We start from the raw sequence: 20,541 nt of genomic DNA on the forward strand, positions 1-20,541 counted from the left end.
TAGATCATGCCGCAGGCATGACCTAGCAGATGCCTGTCCGTGTTAAACGGACAGGCAGTAATACACTGCAATACAAAAGTATTGCAGTGTATTATAAATGCAATCGCATATTATAGACCCCTAGTGGGACTAGTAAAAAAGTGAAAAAAAAGTTTAATAAAGTTACTTTAAAAAAAAATGTGAAAAAAAATGAAAAACCCAGCTTTTCCCCTTACAAAATGCTTTACTATTAAAAAACCAAAATAAAGTTAAAAAGTTACACATATTTGGTATCCCCGCGTCCGTAACGACCCCGACTATAAATCTTACATTATTTAACCCGCATGGTGAACGCCGTAAAAAAAATAATAAAAAACTATAGAAAATTTTTTCTGTGAATACTGACTTTAAAAAAATGTAATAAAAAGTGATCAAAAAGTCGCATCTACTCCAAAATGGTACCAATTAAAAACTACAAGTCGTCCCGCAAAAAAAAAGCCCTCATACAACCGCATCGGCGAAAAAATAAAAACGTTATGGTTCTTCAAATATGGAGACACAAAAACAAATCATTTAGAAAAAAAAGCGTTTTTACTGTGTAAAAGTAGTAAAACATACAAAAACGATACAAATTTGGTATCGTTGCAACCGTAACAACCCGCTGAATAAATATTGTGTTATTTATACCACACGGTAAACGGCGTAGATTTAGGACGCAAAAAAGAGTGGCGAAATTTCCGATTTTTTTTCTATTCCCCCCCCCCCCCCCCAAGAAAAAAGTTAATAAAAATTAATCAATAAATAATATGTACCTAAAAATGGTACTATTAAAAAATACAACTTGTCCCGCAAAAAACAAGACCTTATACAGCCATGTCGACGCAAAAATAAGACGGTTATAGCTCTTGGAATGCGACGATTGAAAAACGTAAAAAATAGCTGGGGCATTAAGGTCCAAAATAGGCTGGTCATTAAGGGGTTAATTATACAGTTTACTTTGATGGTGTTGATCATGTTTACATTAACCGTTCAAACTTTGGAGTGATCAAATTGTTGTAACAAATCTTTTGTTTTGTGTCAGTGACCCCGGTGGAGGGATCGAGATGTCCGAGTTTGTAAGAGAAGCCACACCCCCTGTTGGATGCAGCTCACGGAATTCCTATTCTGGGTTGGATCCAAGTAACCAGGTATAACCTAGAATATCAAGAAAAATGACTTTTGCCACCATAATTTTAATACCTATAATATAAACAAACTTCTAAAGCATCTGCTAAAAAATAACAAAAAATAAATAAATCAACCATTTGCTCTTCAAAGCAATGGGAGAAATTGATCATCGTAATTTTGCCAGCTTTACCATCTCAAATCATACTTTTCATTTGTGGCGCTAAAATGAGTCGTGGCCTTCCATTTGCACATTAGGCAACGTCTCCAAGTTTTCCACCACTTTTCTGTAGGAAAAGTTAGCGGTGAACAATGCCAGGTACATCCTGTTATTGTTCAGTACCCGGTGTTGCACTTGCCAACAGGCATGCTTCACTGCTCTTTCTGACGGGTGTTCAGTCCCGCGATACCCTACTTTTGATGTCGCCCCCCCCCCCCTTTTTTTTTGCTTTGGAAAAGCATGAGGTCACCCAGCCAGGAGATAAAGCAGCTGGAGACATCCCACACTGCTGTCTTCTATAGAGACCAGGAATGCTAAGCCCCACCACCTGAGCCCTGCGGTCCATTTTATGTGCTAATTACTTTAAATGACAATCTATTAAGGGAGACTTTTATAACCAAGCTGTAAAAACCTTACCAGATACATTTTAATTAGTGTTTTTCTATTTTCGCCCCCCCCCCCCTTCACAGGTTATGATATCTCGATATGGAGCTGCATCAACAAGTAAAGGTATGACTAAATAAAATAATAAATGAGTATATCCATTTATTTTCTTAATTAATGACATATTCAAACGATTATGTAATAACACCACATCTGTGTATATTCAGCCAAGTATTTTTTTAAAAGGGATTTATTTATACAGTTAAATACTTATGAAAAACTTCAGCTGATTTATACATGTCATTGCTGCCTATTTTGCGGGATATCAGAGGATGCATAGAATTTTTGTTTAAAACTAGCATTGGGGAAAAACTGCAGTTCTATGGTCCTGGATATTTACATTGTAATTGTTGTATTATGGCATTTGTGCTGCCCCCCCCCCCTCTCCTCTTTGTTCATAGATATACAAGCATTTCCCCCTTGGTTTTGACCTCTTAACGCCGAAGGACGGATATATCCGTCCTCAGCAGCTGCTAGTTCGCGCAGGAGGACGGATATATCCGTCTTGTGATGGCGCGGGTACTGCCAGTGTACCCACGCGATCAGCGGCAGGAGCACGGCTGTTATACACAGCCTGGCTCCTGCTGCAACTGCCGGAATCGACGTGCGCGCCGATTCCGGCAGTTTAACCCATTAAATGCCGCTGTCAATAATGACAGCGGCATCTAATGTGTTTGACCGAGGGAGGGAGCTCCCTCTGTCACCCCATAGGCGCCCCCGCAAAGAAATCGTGGGTCGCCGTCGGGTTTCCATGGCAGCGGGGGTCTAACAAAGACCCCCAGGTCTGCCTTCAGCATCTGCCTGTTAGGCGATGTCGGAGGCATGACCTAATAGGTTGCCTGTCAGTTTTACACTGACAGGCAATAATGCTTTGGTATACGAAGTATACCAAAGCATTATATATGCGATCAGCACATCGCATAGTGAAGTCCCCTGGTGGGACTAAAAAAAAAAAAATGTCAATCAGTTAAATAAAGTTGGTGAAAAAAAAATAAAAAATTATTAGTGAAAATCAAATAAAACTACTTTTTTTGCCCAAAAAGTGGTTTTATTTTGTAAAAGTGTCAAAACAAAATCACACATACACATATATGGTATCCCCGCGATCGTAACAACTTGACCAATAAAATGAACACATTAATTAAATTGCCGGATGAACGGCGTCCAAAAAAAACGCAAAAAATAACGGCAAAATTCACTCTTTTCTCCCATTCCCCCCATAAAAAAATAAAATTAAAATGAATCTATAAGTCCTATGTACCCCAAAATAGTACTAATGAAAACGACACATTGTCCCGCAAAAATCAAGCCCACGTACGACCACATCGACGGAAAAATAAAAAAGTTACGGCTCTTGGAACGCGGCGATGCAAAAACAAGTAATTTTTTTCTAAAAGGCTTTTTATTGTGCAAACGTAGGAAAACATATAAAACCTTTACATATTTGGTATCCCCGTAATCGTGCCGACCCATAGAATAAAGTGAACATGTTATTTACGCTGCATAGTAAAGGGCATAAATTTATAATGTGAAAATCAATGCTGGAATAGCTGCTTATTTTCAATACTCTCCTAAAATAAAGTTAATAAAAGTTAATCAATATATTGTAGGCATCTAAAAATGGTACAATTACAAAATACAACTCGTCCCGCAAAAAACAAGCCCTTATACGGCTATGTAGACGGAATAAAAAAAAAGTTACGACTCTTGGAATGCGACCATGAAAAAACAAAAAATAATCCTTGGTCATTAACGTGCAAAATGGCCCGGTCATTAAGGGGTTAAGACCAAACATGGTTTAAATCTCCTGAAGCATATCCAGTGTGGAAAAACATTGCATATTTGCAACATAACATACCTTAACCTCCTGATGGTCTCATTAAAATTGGAAAACCCTCCTGAAAATGTCACTTTAAAAAAAAAAAAACAAAAAAAAAAAGTTGAATATTTTTTTTATTGTAGATTATAAATTTGTGTCTCGTAAATATAGTTGGCACATAACTCCGTTTGTGTAATGAGGATCTGTTTGTTTTTAGTAAATATTTATATTAATCATGAAATGGCAATTTTGGAACATATTTTCTTAGATCTCCTTGTTGTGCTGTTTGTTTCTATGAATTTATGAATAAATGGATGTTACCTTTCCTCTTGTCAAAGTGCTGTGTCCCTACAAAGTCTGAGACTGAGCACTGATTGGACAGTGTCATGTTATTTCATGGGTAATATAAATATTTACTGAAACAGACCTGTCGGGAGAGATGACAGGTCCTCTTTAACTGCAGTTTAACCCCTTGCTGACGCAACCAATTTTACATGACTGACCCCCCCCCCTTCTTCCTGCATGCTGCCATCACATCCTTGGGTGCCCCCCCTTGCTTTTCTCGCAGGCTGAAGTGTGAGAAATACAGTATATGCAGCTTCCGCTAAGACGATCGCAACTCAAGTCATGATGTAGCCTGTTTTAACCAGTATTCGTGGCTTTAAAACAAAACAAAAATCTAGGGCTACAGCCTTTAGAGTGGCAGCTCCCTCTCCAGTAACACTGGAGCGGTGCTCTGACTAAGGCCTCATTCACACGGCAGGGTTTCCCGGCCGGGTGCCGGCCGTTCATAAATCGGCCGGCACCCGGCTGCATTAGGAATAATAGACCCCTAATGGGGCTATTCACACGACCGATTTTTTGACGGCCGGGAAAACCGCCCGTCAAAAAATAGGACATGCTCTATTTTCGCCCGGGTACCCGGCTGCCCGGCTCCCATAGAAGTCTATGGGGCCGGGTAATACCCGGCCATCACCGGGATGTGTCCCGAGTGACGGCCGGGTTTTCCGGCTCTTGTGCTCTATCTCCTCCTCACAGCGCAGAGTGCATGTGAGGAGGAGGAGTTGATGCCATTCTGACGAATGGCATCGCTGTACACGGTGTGGCAGGGCCGGGGTGTACAGCAGGTGGAAGGGAGCGCTGCGCTGGCTCCCTTCTCCTGCTTGTTTTAAAAGCACCCTGGCTCGGCGACACCTTTGATGGCGCCGCTAGCAGCTGCTACTGCTGCTGCTACTACTGTAGCGACGCCACTATAGCAGAGCAGGGAGGTATCTCCCCGCTCTGCTATGTGCTAGCCGCACTTTAGCGCCTTGAAGGAGCGGAATCCCCGTGTGTTCGGGGATTCCGCTTCTGGACAGAGCGCTTGATGTCTCTGTCCATATCTGGGCAGTGACATCAGGGGAAACTCCTGAAGCGGAATCCCCGAACACATGGGGATTCCCCTTCAGGAGTTGCCGCTGATGTCACTGTCTGGATCTGCCCGGCCCGGCACGGATGCATAACTTTATGCAAACCGGCCGGGCAGAATGGCCGATTTTACCGGCCGGCACTCGGGCTCGGACGCGACCCGGTCGTGTGAATCCCGCCTAAACTAAGGTTATTTTGCTGCAACCCGATCACAGCTCGGTGGTTTAAAAAAAATAAAATAAAAAAACAAACTATATAATATATATATATATATAAAATTATTTTTTTTGTACAGTAACAACTCTTTAAAAAAAAACAAAGTAAAAAAACTTTTTATTTAGACCAGACGTCCTGTGACAGATATTAGTTCTGTCACAGCCCCTTTAACTATAACCCAGAAGCAGTTATTTCTTGTTTCCTAATTTTAGCAAGAACCTTAAAGACCTTAAAACCTTTGAATGTTTTTTTTTACTTGTTATGAAAGGAATGTTTTTTTGTGATTTCAAGCACTTTTTGAATAACTTTTTACAATATCGCTTCTATATTTCCTGTATGCATAGAATCTGTATAGTTCAGCTGAACTGACGGTTGGGCTGAGAGAGGCCACTGTGGGTCTCTGATTAATATAGAGCACATCTAAGTTGATCAACTAAACTGATGGAATAGGCTGAGATGGACTGATACAGCTTCTATATATACAGGATACATAGAAGCTGTATCGTAAAAAAAAAAATGAAAGTCCATTTGAAAAAAGTGTTCTAAATCCCGAAAAACATTGATTGAATTTTTTTTTTTTTTTTTTTTAAAAAAAAAAAAAAAAAAGGTTTGCACAGCATTAACGCATTGTAACTGCCATGAAGAAAAATACCAAGGGGGCACTTTATTAATACTGGCATTTCATACGCCAGTCTTACTGGTAATAAGAAAACTTGAATAAGATGCAACACATTTACTAAGAGGCGAAAGCCTCTTAATAAATGTGTTGTAACTTCTGTCCGGGCCATGCAGCACAATTTTGGCGCAATGCGCATGACGATGGTCGATCTATTCCACTATATCACCAATAGAATAAAACGAAAAACCCACATGCTTGCCTCGGTGCTCTTTTCCCCTCCGGCTCCCTCATCACTCCAGCGCCACTTGTAGAAGGTCCTGACGCCAAGCAGAGTCATGGCCTTATATGTGACGCAGCACTTCAGCGTCATCAGTACTGCATCGAATACAATGTCCTGACACTGCCCGGTGTCCACCTTGTATGAGCTGGGGAGAAGAGCAGAGTTGAATAGAACTTTTTTTTAAAAAAAAATTTTTATTTTATTTTATATATGTATTTTTTTATTTTATTTAACTATTCAGTGGGGGGCTATATAGGAGCCCAGCACAGGCCTCTACCTTGCTACGCCCATAGAGTGAAATTTATGCCAGCCAGGAAAAATTATAATTTGTTGGGCCAACTTTCCCCAAAACCAGACCCCTTTTCTACAATAGTGGCAGGGGTGGCGAAGAAGGGAAAGTCTTTTGGACCCTTTTGAAACTTTTCCATGCGAGAAAGTAAGCGTAAAAAGGTTGATAAATTATCCTCTAAGTGTTTTAACGAAGTAGTGTCCTAATTTGAACTGAATTTGTATACATCTGGGCTCGCCGTTTTATCTTAGTACAGCGATCAAGACTCCTATAGAGCTTAGATCATGTGATCATTACCAGTTCTAGTTAAAAGGATTATTTCGGGGTGAGGCCACACCCTTTTCTGCAAAAATCACAGCAAAACCATGATGGAACAAATGCATGAAACTTGGTCACATTTATTTCTGCACGTGATGAATGTCCACAAATCTGGTAAATGAGAGAGAAAAAAAATAATGTAAGTTTATTGCTACTATTCTTCTATGTAGATACTTTGTCCGCTAGGAAGCCAATCAAGCTTGAGTCTGCTGCTGAAGGTATATGTCAGAGTGTTTCCCGATAATTCCTATAGAGGGCTCTAACATATCCCAATGGCATACAGTGCCACACGCTGCCAATTCTTTTTTGGGATCTGTCAGATAAATGGGGCCCTATGGATATGTTCGACTTGTGTCAGAAGCTTTCCTGGCGCATACAACAAACGTACTGTAAAGACGCTATTTTAACAGAGCCTAACTTGTGGGATTGTTTAGAGGTGACTTGAAATAAATGTTCTTTTTAGACAGATTTGTTGCAGAAGTTTCAGTGACTGAAAATCTGTCCCATGAATCTGAATGAGGTAGTTTCTGCAGCAGATGTGTGGTTTTTGCAAAGCTTATTCAGAAGAAAGGGATACATTTCGGTTGCAGGAATCTCTACAATGGAAAACTGCAACATGTGAACATTTGCTTTTCTACAAATGTGATTAATGTCATTGGCCCTGATATTCTCGCACACATTTCATGTTTACATTTGTCATTCAGATATGTACTATATACCGATCTAGTGAGCACTGACAAAAGACATATTAAGCCCCTTTCACATCCCATTTTAGCCCTACGTTTAGCGTGCACGTTGGGAAAGCTCTCTACATACACTCTGAACGAGTCCATCGGGCTCCATTAGTCTTGCAAAGTCCAAGAGAGTGTTCTTTTGGCCTCCTCCGGGCTGGTATACGTCGGTATACCTTTTCTTCTCTTGTTTTGGAGGATGGAATAACGTAGTATACTAGGCTATTCCGTCCTGAAGGATCCTTCGAGGTATACGTTGTTTTTTTTTTTGTTTTTTTTTTTACATGGGAGCCTATGTGTGACTGATGCAAATGTATGGCACCTGTCAGAGGTATGCGTTAAACTTATAATTTGGGGAGCTTTCCCAGGGCAGGAAACCCTGGGAAGAGCATCAGGTAGTGATCGGCCTAGGGATTGCGGCCCCAGGGAAGCCCCTGACGTCACTGTATGGATAGTGATGTCAGTGGCTTTTGACTACGGAGTCCCCGGCCAGAGCATCGGTAGTGCTCTGGTCGAGCGCTCCGGTACTGGAAAAGCCCCAGACATCACTATTCATACATTGACCGTAATGTCGAGGGTTTTCCCAAGACAGTAGTCACAGGCCAGAGAGCTAGCGGGCGACGTATCCCACTGTATGCCTATACAGTGGGATAAGTCTATGCGTACATTGGGAGTCCTCCCAACGTATACCTTAGACGGAAGTTAAAAACTTAATGTGAACAGGCCCTAAGTATGACACTTCTTGTCTCTGCAGGGGATACAGATGCAAAGACTTCAGATGATATCAGTCTGAGCCTTGGCCAGAGCTATAGTTTGTGCAAAGAAGGAAGTGAAGACCAAGGTAAAACAACCTAATCCGTGTATGCAGCATGCCTTGGCTGCTTATTTTTTTATTTTTATTTTTTCCATTTGTTGTATTTAGCATGCATTCCGCTATAGCAATGCACCTTCAACCTTCAGCAAATGCAGACATGGCAATCTGGGCTTGATTCACAGTTAGGCCAATTCTATTTGTTGAGTTTTTGTTGAGGTCTTTGAAAGTTTTTTTTAATTGCCAGGCCTCTATGGGTAAGTTCACACTGAGTTTTTTTACGCGGAAACGCGCCAAAAAACTGCCGAAAATGCCTCCCATTGATAGCCTTCCGCGAGCGGAAAAAGAAGCGACATGCCCTATCTTCGAGCGTTTACGTCTCTGACCTCCCATTGGCATCAATGGGAGGCAGAAAAAGCGTATTTCGCTGAAAAATGGCGTGCCAGCACAGCAAAATCTGCCTCAATATTCCAAACGGAATTTTGAGGCCGATTTTCTGTCTGCAAAAAACTCCATGTGAACCCAGCCTAAAAAGACACTTTACTTCTGAAGTTACAGTAGTTTTTCCTTCTCCCAGCTGGAGCAATAATCTCCGAGGTCTTGCAGTAGTTGGCAATCTCTTACCTAGCCTTGCTTGCTTTTTGCATGAAATAACCTGCAAAGGATTATACTTCATAAGGCCAGGTTCACACAGGGAAGTTTTTGCTGCATCTTTTTAGCCAAAACTTGGAGTTGTAACAAAAAATAAAGCTGGTATAAGTCATTCCTTTATACTTTTTTCCACTCTTTTAGGATCCATGCCTGTCTCTCTCTAATATAATAATACTTCTAATAATACTACTAAAAATACTAAAATTAATAATAATACTACTACAAATAATACTACAAATATCAATAATACTAAGGGGGAGTTCACACTGAGTTTTTTTTTTACGCGGAAACAGCGTCGGAAAACGCGCCAAAAAACTGCCGAAAATGCCTCCCATTGATTTCAATGGGAGACGGAGGGACATGCCCTATCTTCGGGTGTTTATGCCTCTGACGTCCCATTGACATCAATGGGAGGCAGAGAAAGCGAAAATCGGCGTGCAGGCAGAGCAAAATCTGCCTCAAAATTCCAAACGGAATTATGAGGCAGTTTTTGCGCCTGCAAAAAACTGTGTGAACCCAGCCTAAAAGTAATACTACTACAAATAATAATAATATAAATCTAGATCAACATTCCTTATGAGGACCTAAGCTTGCTCCACTAACTCCCATAGACTTGCACATGCGTGGCTACCTCTCCATTCAGCGTTTGTCAAAATGCAGCCGCCTTGACTTGTGACCATTCCCAATATCCTCCATTCTCTAAGATGAGAAAAGCCCTTTAAGGTTTTAATTTGATTTAAATTAGATGTAGAGCAAAAAAAAACGACATAATATAAAGTGTGGACTTGGTGTAATCCATATTAACAGTAGTGTGATCACAGCTCTAGACAATGCTGTAAAGTTTCATTAGGTTTTAATATTTAGACCATACATTGTAAAATGAAAAAGTGTAGGTAACCTGTTCTACTTCAATCTGTGTGGTTGTATCTGATACTTATACCGGCAATGTAGGAATCCTAAGAGAATGTTCACATGCGGCAGATTGCGGCTGTCCCACTCATCTGAATGGGGTTTGCAGAAATACATGCACATAATGGAGAAAAAAAAACATTCACATTTATTGAATGGATTTTCAGTTGCAAACATTTTTGCGTCATATCTGCCCCGTGTGAATTTACCCGAACGTGGTCTGTCCTTTCAGGATCATGACTGTACATAGATCAACCTTTTCGAAGGGGTTCTGCACTTGTAAACACTTCTGAAAGCCTCTCACAGATTGACAGACTAAATATCTTTGAGTATTGTTGTATTACCATGGGAGAAATGTTAATGCTTTGTCAGCTGGGAAAATTATTAGAATATCCGGTAAGCCAAACCTGCAAAAGACGTTTCCGCAATCTGACTCCATCATAACTGACTGATGTATAATGATTAGCAATAACACATTACCTGTAGTAAAATGGTCTTCTATCACCATTATGTAACTAATCTGGCTACTTGGATCATAAAATATATTTATTATAATGCAATTTCTGGAAAAAAACCTTACCTGGGAGTAAATCTGCAACACATTATACATTTAAGGACTTAATACAATATTGATCATTTTTAATTTCAAATTGGAGTCTGTTTCTTCCCAAATTCTACCCGACTTCACCCAAAGAAGACTCCATCTCTACCCTGCATAATAATTGTTTCGGTAACTGATCAGCTGGTCTGGGTCTACCTGCCCCCAGGAATCTTCCTGATGTACCACGTGATAGGTTCCCATTAAGTATAAGGTGTCTAATCTTCAGGCAGCATGTTAGACCCCATGCACACGGACGTATTTTCATCTACCTGTAAATTCGGATCCGTAGTCATCCGTATTTGATCTGTATATATGGATCTGTAAAAAAAATGGAGGCTGCAAATGTCACCAACATGTTGCATAGCAACGTTTCCGTAAATACAGACGGCTTACGGATGTACATCCGTAGCAGTCGGTATTTACGGAAGCTCCCATAGGCTTCTATGGGAGAGTCTATGCCATAATTACGGACAAGAATAGGATCGGTTCTATCATTTTTTTTTTTCAACACGGACACACATCCGTAAAAATATGGAAAGGTGTCCGTGGCCAATAGAAATAACTGGGTCCGTAATTACGGCCGAAACCGGCAAAGATTGGCAAAGATTTGATTTGCCTCTTTGTTGGCAAAGATTCTGTATAACATGTAATATATTCATTTCAATCCCTGCTAATTTTGGGTCAAAGAATCCAGTGGGCGGTCTAAATCATTGATTGACAGCCTTCATTGTAGGAGTGTGGCAGCTATTTCTGTATTCAATCATTGAGTAGGACCGCCCACTCGACTCATAAGCCCAGAATGAGCAAGGATTTAAATGAATATGTTGCAAGTTATACTGAATCTTTTCCTACAAAAATATATATCGATCTGCCCAGCTCCTCCAGCTATATAACATGCTGCCCGTAGATCAGGCAGCATTTTCAATGTGACAGGTTCCCTTTAAGAAAGCGCTGCACATGAAATAGTTCTCTGAATTAGAGAAACTCTTAAAGAGGCTGTCACCAGATTTTGCAACCCCTATCTCGTATTGCAGCAGATCGGCGCTGCAATGTAGATAAGAGTAACGTTTTTGTTTTTTTTAAACGAGCATTTTGGCCAGAGTGACCAAGATATCTGCTGCTGAATAAATATCGCTGGCATCCTGGCCAGAGTGACCAAGATACAGACCCCTGAGGATAAGTATTGAAACGCGTAGGGTCGGTTGTAATGAGGAATTTTAGCATAGGGAACAGTAGCATTGATGTTTACCTTAGCATTAGGAGTTTCCGGTGCGGTTATCACGGACTCTGGTGTGTTTTGGGGTCTAAACTATTGTTATGCCCATGTTTAAATGCTGATTCCGGATCAATATCTATACAAACACTGAGTCATAGAGGGTTCACAAATCGAATCTGTACTCAGTATTTACTTGTTTAATACGTTTTTAATACACACGGTGGGGCTTTTTCACAGTGGTGAGTTTACCCCTGTTTTTAGCGAGTTATAAAATAAAAGGTATATTTTACTCAATTGTCACTTCAGTGAATTTACTGGCTGGTTAGGCAACACACGGATAGGCCATGGCTGGCAGAGCGGAAACAGCTCTTTACAACAGGTGGTTCTAATGTGGACAGCGGTTGTTGTCATGGGACAAATCGTTTAAGCCCTTCAACCAAGTGTCCGACATGGCTGTTATGAAATGTTTAATGGCATTATCTGGCTTTATTTTTACACACCGCCAAACCAATCCTATGAATGTTCCTGTAGTGTTTGGCATTCATTAAATACAAGTCCTACAATATGCAGTCCACTCAGACGGTCTTCATCAGTAATGGTACTTGAAAGAGGAAATCCAGTAAAATTGTCTTCGGATATTTCATGAGTACAGGTGAGAAGATTTAAGAGATGAAACCCGTTTGGCAGTGCTCAAATTTCTAACTATTTTCTGGAACTGCAACCACTCGACCCGGGCCAAATGAGTTTATACACTCTGTAAGGCCTCATGCACACGACCGTATTTTTGCCCACCCGTAAATACTGGCGTAAATATGGGTCCTTGGTCGCACGTATTCGACCCGTATTGCACCAGTATTTACGGACCTGTGCCCGTAAATACGGGTCCGGTGTCACCAGTATTTCACCCGTATTTACTGGCACGTTTTTGGCTGCAAAATTGCACTGCAGTAATCGGCAGCCCTTCTCTCTATCAGTGCAGGATAGAGAGAAGGGACAGCCCTTTCCGTAATAAAAGTTAAAGAAATTCATACTTACCCGGCCGTTGTCTTGGTGACGCGTCTTTCTCGACATCCAGTCCGACCTCCCTGGATGACGCGGCAGTCCATGTGACCGCTGCAGCGGTCACATGGGCTGTAACGTCATCCCAGGAGGCCGGACTGGAGGAAGAAGCAGGGAGTTCTGGGTAAGTATGAACGTCTTTTTATTTTATTTTTACAGCTTTATCTGTATTGTGATCGGTAGTTTCTGTCCAGGGTGCTGAAAGAGTTACTGCCGATCGTTTAACTCTTTCAGCACCCTGGACAATGACTATTTACTGACGTCGCCTAGCAACGCTCCCATAATTACGGGTGCACACATGTAGTCACCCATAATTACGGGAGCCCCATAGACTTCTATGGGCTGCCCGTGCCGTAATTACGGCCTGAAATAGGACATGTTCTATCTTTTTCAACGGCACGGGCACCTTCCCGTAAGCATACTGGGAGGTACCCGTGGCCAATAGAAGTCTATGGGCCCGTAATTACGGGAGTTTTTACGGTCATGTGCATGGGACCTTAAACAGTTTGGTTCTGGAAATAATTGATGTCACTTCTCTTACATTTATCTGTGACGTATCATTACATCATTTGACTGAATTTCTCTTTAGAAAAATACAACGCAGCCCTATACAATTCTAGTAACGTATACCACAACTTTGCAGTTTAGAGATGGCTACTTAAAATTTCTGTTTCTAGTGTAAAGTCCAATTTTTTTGTAACTATCTTTTTTTTTTTTTTTGTAGATTTAACTGTGGATCAGAAACTTTTTCGTCTGGTCTCCAATGACTCCTTTGTCTCCATCCAGCCTTCTATATCCTCTGGAGGCAAGGACTTAACTAGGGACTTCAGCGACAAAGGTTCAATTGCAACACACAGTCACCATCACCATGTGGATCTGTCTCTGTCGAACGCATGTGACACAGAAATGGCTTCACTCGTTCCATTGCATTCGCATTCATATAGAAAAGAACATAGACCAAGAGGTGTCCCGAGGACTTCAAGCTCTGCTGTCGCTTTTCCAGACACTTCCCTCACTGACTTTCCACTCTATCAACAAAGGCGCGGGCTGGATCCTGTTAGTGAACTTGAAGCTTCTAAACCACATTCTGGGTCCAAAGATTCTCTCGTAGAAAATGCTTGTGCTTCAGGGATTTTTCAATTAGACGGTCTCAAAAGCAAAGGAGCCCAGCAGCTTTCAAGGAATGGTAGTGTTAAACACATGAAGTCTGACAAAAGCATGGATAGCTTAAGGAGCCTTAGCACGAGGAGTAGTGGCTCTACAGAAAGCTACTGTAGTGGCACAGACAGGGACACAAATAGCACCATTAGCAGCTATAAAAGTGAACAGACGAGCTCCACTCATGTAGAGAGCATTTTATCTGAACATGAGGAGGCAAGTGCTGTAAAGAGAGGCCTTTGTAGTGACCCCGAGGAGGAGCATAGTTCAGCTACTGATAAAAGGACTAGTAGTGTAAGGACTGCTGTAGAGAGAAATTCAGCTCAGGAAGCCAAGGAGGCCAACACATCCGATGATGTTCAAAGTCCAAGGGGTCTTAGCTCGTCGGCATCTGAAGAAGCAAACAAGAACCCCCATGCAAATGAACTAACTGCGCAAGTTGACTGGCTGCCTGGGAAGCTTTCGGTTAATCACGATGACCCGGGTGAGAAACCAGTGATTTTAGTCGACTTAAGATCCTTCAAGGAAACGGGTATTAAACATCGAGATAGCGATGTTCGACCCAAATCATCAAGTTTAATACACCGAACATCCTCCTCTCATAAATCATGCAGGAGGCGGACAGGTAAAAAAAGAGCCAGCAGTTTTGATGCCAGTAGACACAAAGAATATGTCTCCTTTCAAGGCATAGCTGATACCAAACCTCACAGCACTGGTTTTTGTCATGACGAGGATTCTAGCGACCAAAGCGACTTGAGCAGGACCTCAAGTGTGCAGTCGGCCCACCGTTTTAGCAGTGATAGCTCTTCCAGCACTACTTCGCACTCTTGCCAGTCTCCTGAAGCTAGATATACTGCTCTAAGGACAAAATATCACATCAAAGAAAAAGGAGCAGACTCGCGTCGAACTCACTTAAATTTTGAAGGAAGTGGCAAAAAGCGCTCCAACCGTAGGACTTCAAGTGCAAGTAATACAAAAAGTCGTGCCAGGGTATTAAGCCTGGATAGTGGCACTGTAGTTAGCTTGGGTGACCCAAACAGACTGGCAGCCCCTGAAAGTATCAAACCATTAACCACTTCAAAATCCGATCTAGAGGCCAAAGAGGGTGAAGTTCTAGATCAGCTCTCCTTACTAGGTCGCGCTTCACAGTTAGAATCTGTGACTCGTTCGAGAAATAGTTTGCCCAGTCAGGTTACGTTTCAGGACATAGAAGAGCGAGAATCGGCCGTTGCAGGTATGTGGAACCAAATGTAAACGGTCGTTGGTTTTGTTTATTGCCATGAAAGCTACAGTGAGTTTTGTGGTCCTAAATTGCAGACCAGCTATCCAGGCCAGAAATGTAAAGTGAACCTCTGGTCTGGATGAAGACGATTGTCATTCCTAATCTATTCCCTATAGCAGAACTGCTGCTGCAGGGAAAATGAATACCTTGTGGTTGCACCTGAATCCCATCAGCAGACTATAGACTGCTGTTTATGGTTTCTTTGGAGTACAGGCTGCAGACAGTCGTCTGTTGAATGACTGTAGGACTTTTCCTGTGCTTCTAGCAAAAGCCGTTCTGCTATGGTGTTAGAGAATGACAGATCATGCAATTTTCCTTCTAATATCAGCTATTGTACTTACAAAGTTGGGGTGCACTTTATATTTCATATGTTTAATATAAATCTTGAGCCTCCAGTATAAAAATTGTAATGGTGTTCACCTGATGTGATGCATTAATACATACACCTGAATTGTGATGTAATGCTATGACGTGCTACAGGAGTTTTCCTTTATAAAATGATGACAATCCTTCGAATGGATGGTTCATTCTTCATCATGGCCTATTGGTCGTTCTACTTGGGTTCGGCCCATAAAGAAACAGAAGGGGTGTATGAATAAAACTACTGCTCTTGCTCATTTATTCCAATGGTCCTCAAATCTTTGCTATTTATTGATTACTTACATACTATATTCTGATGTGTTGCCCACATCTTCTGCATTTCCGAAAAACCTGCAGCACATCGCAACAGCAAAGTTTGATTATTTTATTTTTTTATATATTCAAATAGGTTATGTTTACATGGCACCAACATAGACTTATTAATTAATTGTGATTTTGTTCTTGGGTCTCCAATGGTTGCATGCTTGGTCTGCATTGATGGGTGTCCCTCCTCAGTCCTGTCTTGATATTTGTGGTTTGCCCAAAAGGATTCTGTAAATCAGCATTTTTCGGTCAGCTTGTCGCACAGTCAAAATAGTTATGTTTTTTTTATTAGCTATTTTCTTAAATCAGTCGGCACAATTTTAGATCTATCATTTAGGCCACTTTCAGACGATTGTAACACGGGCGCGTTTTAGGGTGTCTATTACGGCTGAAATATTTGGTCTTCCAGAAGTTCTACTAAACTGGACTAAGATCACCATCGTGCTACTATGGTGATCCATGGGTGTATTGACACCACATTAAATGTTTACATTCGGTGCATATGTCAGGATAGTCTTCTGACATATACAACTGTATGTGTGTGTGTATATGTGTATATATATATATTTATATACACCTTGCTGTCGCCATATGTATAGGAATGCACTCTCCTATACAATAAAGAAAGTGATCTGAATGTTTACTTGTTTGGATGATGCCAGTCATCAAATTTATAGGGGTTCTGATCTGTGTATGCGCCAGGGAATGTTCCTAACACATTCACTGAAGGTGGTGTAATCCAAGGTGGTGTGATTAAACCCTAATCCTATTTCCGTAGCACCATGGGAAATCCAGGTAATGAGGCCTTAATACAATAATACAAACGCATAAATTCGCTCATGTTATGGCTGTCTGAAAATGGCCTTCGGTCATCAGCAGGAATGGGCAAATTCCTGTAAACTGTAAGAGCTGTTAGGCGATAGCGGATATTGTGTTTAGGGAAGAAAAAAAAACACCACTAACAACCTAAAAATGTAGATGACAGTAGCACGTGTGTGTGGGTGCACTTTCTACATAGCTCCTGAGATTTACACCTGCCTTAATTTGGACTTTTCTGAAATTTTGCTTGCTAGTATTTGTTTGTTATTTTCTTTTTCTTTTAACTAGCTTTTGGATCTTTAATATTCTCTTCCTCCAACCCCAAAGTTAAATTTATTTATTTATTTTTTTCGATTCTACTAGTTTTGGTTTACTTCTGCACTCAATTCAAGTAATGTTGTTTCCAACTGTTTCCAGTTAATTCTTATACTAACTATTCTGTCAAGTTTTTGAGCTTTCTTCTCTTGCTTTCCTAAATCCGTGTTGTGGCAAATCACATTTTTGTTTCTTTTTCTTCTACAATGTATGTGCAGTGGCTAAAATAAAAAAAATTTTGTCTGCTGCATTTTTTTTCGGCACTGGAAAATCGACATAGTCTTGATGTAAAAAATGAGAATATTTGTAAAGAAAAAATAATTCATATTTTTGTGTATTGCTTCCAAACAAGAACAGCAACATAACTAAAGTCCCATATAAAATGAAAATATTTTAGGCTGGGTACCCACAGTGTAGATTTGCTGCAGATTTGCATGCGGTTTTAAAGCCAAAACCAGGAACGGAACCTAGACTGAAGAAATATATAAAGGAAGGCCTTATAGGTCTGTTGTCCTGGATCCAATTCTGGTTTTGTCTTACAAAACGCAGGCAAAAGCTGCCGCAAATCTGCACTGTGTGAACCCAGCGTTAATTGACTATTCAGGTTTTGGACATTGTGGTCACACACTTTATTTTTATTTTTTTCCCCCCTGTTGATTTTCGCCGGAGGGCTGTCTGTCCATTAGTGACCAGCCTATTTTAGGCCTTAATGACCAAGCAACTTTTTTTGTTTTTCCATTGTCGCATTCAAAGAGCTATAACTTAATTTTTTTACTCCCATTTCACTATGCAATGTTTTGATTGCTTTTATAATGCTTTGGTATACTTAAGGAAAAGGTTCAGCACTCCTTGTGGAACATGAAAAAATCCTCTATCGGTTAAAATAGATAGCCAGCGGAAGACTGAACAGCAAACAGTGGACGAGAAACATAAAACATACGTTCCCTCTGACGCGTTTCTAGCTCTCGAGCCATTACTCATAGTAATGGCTCTTTAGAGCTAGAAACGCGTCAGAGGGAACGTATGTTTTATGTTTCTCGTCCACTGTTTGCTGTTCAGTCTTCCGCTGGCTATCTATTTTAACCAATAAAGAGGATTTTTTCATGTTCCACAAGGAGTGCTGAACCTTTTCCTTCTGGATTGTTGTTTCTACAGCGTGGAGATCGCTGTTTTCTTCGTGCACCTAGGAGGGTGAGCTGACATTTCCATATATTTCCTTTGGTATACTTAGTATACTAAAGCGTCATTGCCTGTTCGTGTAAAACTGACAGCTTACCTATTAGGCCATGCCTCTGGCACGGCCTAATGGGTATATAGCCAGGGCAGGCCTGGGTGCCTTTGTTAGGCCCCCAGTTGCCTTCGCAAACCATCAGAGGCCCTCGTTCGCATTTGCATGCTGCCGATGGGTGACAGAGGGAGTCCCCTTCACCGGCAAACCACTTAAATGCATCGGTCACTATTGACTGCAGCATTTAAGGGGTTAAACGGTCACTATCAAGGGAAACTTCGAGCGCTACTGTTAGAGCAGGAGCCTGGCTGTCAACAGACAGCCGAGCAACCCTTCAGCTTGCACGGGACACCCGTGCAGGACTTCGACTTGGCTGCCCTGAAAAGTTTTCGGCCTACCCTAAGGCCTGGTAGTGACCGCTGTGAAAAGGGGTATTGGTTGTCACTAATGGGTTAAAGGCTATGTAAACCATTGAAGGTTTGTTTTTGTTTTTTTGTTTTGAATTAGGTTTTATAAAAAAAAAAAAAAAAAGAAGTTTTACTTTTTGAGAAACTGCTTCTATGTATCCTGTATACAAAGAAGCTGCATCTTGCAGTCACAGCCGAATCCATCGGGTCAACGGGACTGGCGGCTTCGGTGAGGGCTGGTCCACGTAGGATCCAGCTATTCTCAATCGCATCTAAGTTCATGAACTTATCGTGATCAATAATACCTGGCTTTTGAGACACGCAGGACTAGCTTTTACTGAAGCAGTCAGTCCTGCAGACCTGACCGATTCGGCTGTAACTGCAAGATACAGCTTCTATGTATACAGGATACATAGAAGCTGCACAGCAATCGGTTAGCATCAGGGTTACATGATATACATGTGTTGGGGGCAACATAGAGGACACGTGCATGGGCTTAGTGAATAGGACTAATGGTGGAATAATGAACTGCTTCATGTATTCACGGTCTCTAGATGATTTATAAAATGTTCGCCTGTCTCTAGGGGTGTTTGTGTGAAGTATGGATCGGGCGCTCAGTGAGCCCGCTCCATATGCTGCGGGTGTCAGCTGTACGCCCTTGACTAACGGCCAGGAATAGAGATCGTCCTTAGATGCCGCAGTCAATGGCATCTAAGCCGCTAGAAAGGGGGGTAACCTACTCCAACAGCATATCGGCCCCCCACGACGCGATCTCTGGGTGCCGATGTTTGTCATGGCAGCCCAGGGGCCTAATGAGGTCCCCCATGTCTACGTTCTCTCTGGCAGGGCTTAACAGAAGCCTGTAAAAATGACTCTTGCAGTGTATTGGTGTATTGTACCAGCGATCTAACGATTGCTGGTTCAAATCCCCTAGGGGGTTCTAATAAAAAGTGTAAGAAAAAAAAAGTTTAACGTTTTCAGTGGGGAAAAAAGAAATTACAAATCCTCCCGCAAATAATAAGCCCTCACACTACTCAATTAACGGAAAAATAAAAGTGTTATGGCTCTTGGAAGGCGGGGAGTGAAAAACTAAAATAAAAAAGCAAAAAATGTCTTTGTCCGGAAAGAGTTAAATATTATAAAAGAGGAAAAAAAAAACAGGCACACAGGAGACAGGGAGAAGAATGTAAGAGCGGATCCTCACAGACCCTGACAGACATGATGAGGAGATGTTTCTGGAGGTAGAAATACTTTATAACTTCTGCTCCTCAATCTATTATTTACCTCTTCTATACCTGGACAGTGTTACCTGAATGCCAGGGGGTCACATGACTGACACCATCTTTAGTCTATTCAGTTATTCTAAGGGTCAGTTCACGGAATCCTTGTAAAAAAACGGCCAAAAATGGCTCCCATTGATTAAAAAAAACAAAAAACTAAACCCATCCTAAGAATGTGTTTCTATGGACTTGGGCTACGTTCACATCTGCGCTGGGCTCCCGTTCTGGCGTTCAGTCGGAGGTTTCCGTCAGAACGGGACCCTGGACAGACACGAACGGAAACCGGAGGTTTCCGTTTCTATCACCATTGATTTCAATGGTGACTGATCCGGTGCCCGTGATTTCTGTTTGTGTCTGTTGTGCATCAGACTCGTCGTTTTTCCAGAAGTAATAGCGTAGTCCACTACACTATTGCTTTCGGCAAAACGACGGGTCCGGTGCACAACAGACACAAACGGAAATCACGGGCACCGGATCAGTCACCATTGAAATCAATGGTGATAGAAACGGAAACCTCTGGTTTCCGTTCGTGTCTGTTCAGGGTCCCGTTCTGACGGAAACCTCCGACGGAACGTCAGAACGGGACCCCAACGCAGATGTGAACATCTGTGGGCTATACGTTTTTTTTTTTTTTT

General features: G+C 41.5%; 1 protein-coding gene across 8 annotated transcripts in view; it reads left to right on the forward strand.

The window, feature by feature from the left end:
* PCNX1 (pecanex 1) overlaps positions 1 to 20,541 on the forward strand; it is a 111,133-nt gene that overhangs the window by 23,917 nt on the left and 66,675 nt on the right. For 7 of the 8 annotated variants that reach the window (XM_075843972.1, XM_075843966.1, XM_075843967.1 and 4 more), the window contains exons 3-6: positions 1,061 to 1,166; positions 1,834 to 1,873; positions 8,241 to 8,327; positions 13,458 to 15,125. In XM_075843972.1, coding sequence (XP_075700087.1) covers positions 1,061 to 1,166; positions 1,834 to 1,873; positions 8,241 to 8,327; positions 13,458 to 15,125 — 1,901 coding nt within the window. The remainder of the gene's footprint in view (positions 1 to 1,060; positions 1,167 to 1,833; positions 1,874 to 8,240; positions 8,328 to 13,457; positions 15,126 to 20,541) is intronic. The other variant, XM_075843970.1, reaches the window with a different exon arrangement.

Source organism: Rhinoderma darwinii, chromosome 12 (genome assembly GCF_050947455.1).
Source record: "Rhinoderma darwinii isolate aRhiDar2 chromosome 12, aRhiDar2.hap1, whole genome shotgun sequence".
Taxonomy (NCBI): Eukaryota; Metazoa; Chordata; class Amphibia; order Anura; family Rhinodermatidae; genus Rhinoderma; species Rhinoderma darwinii.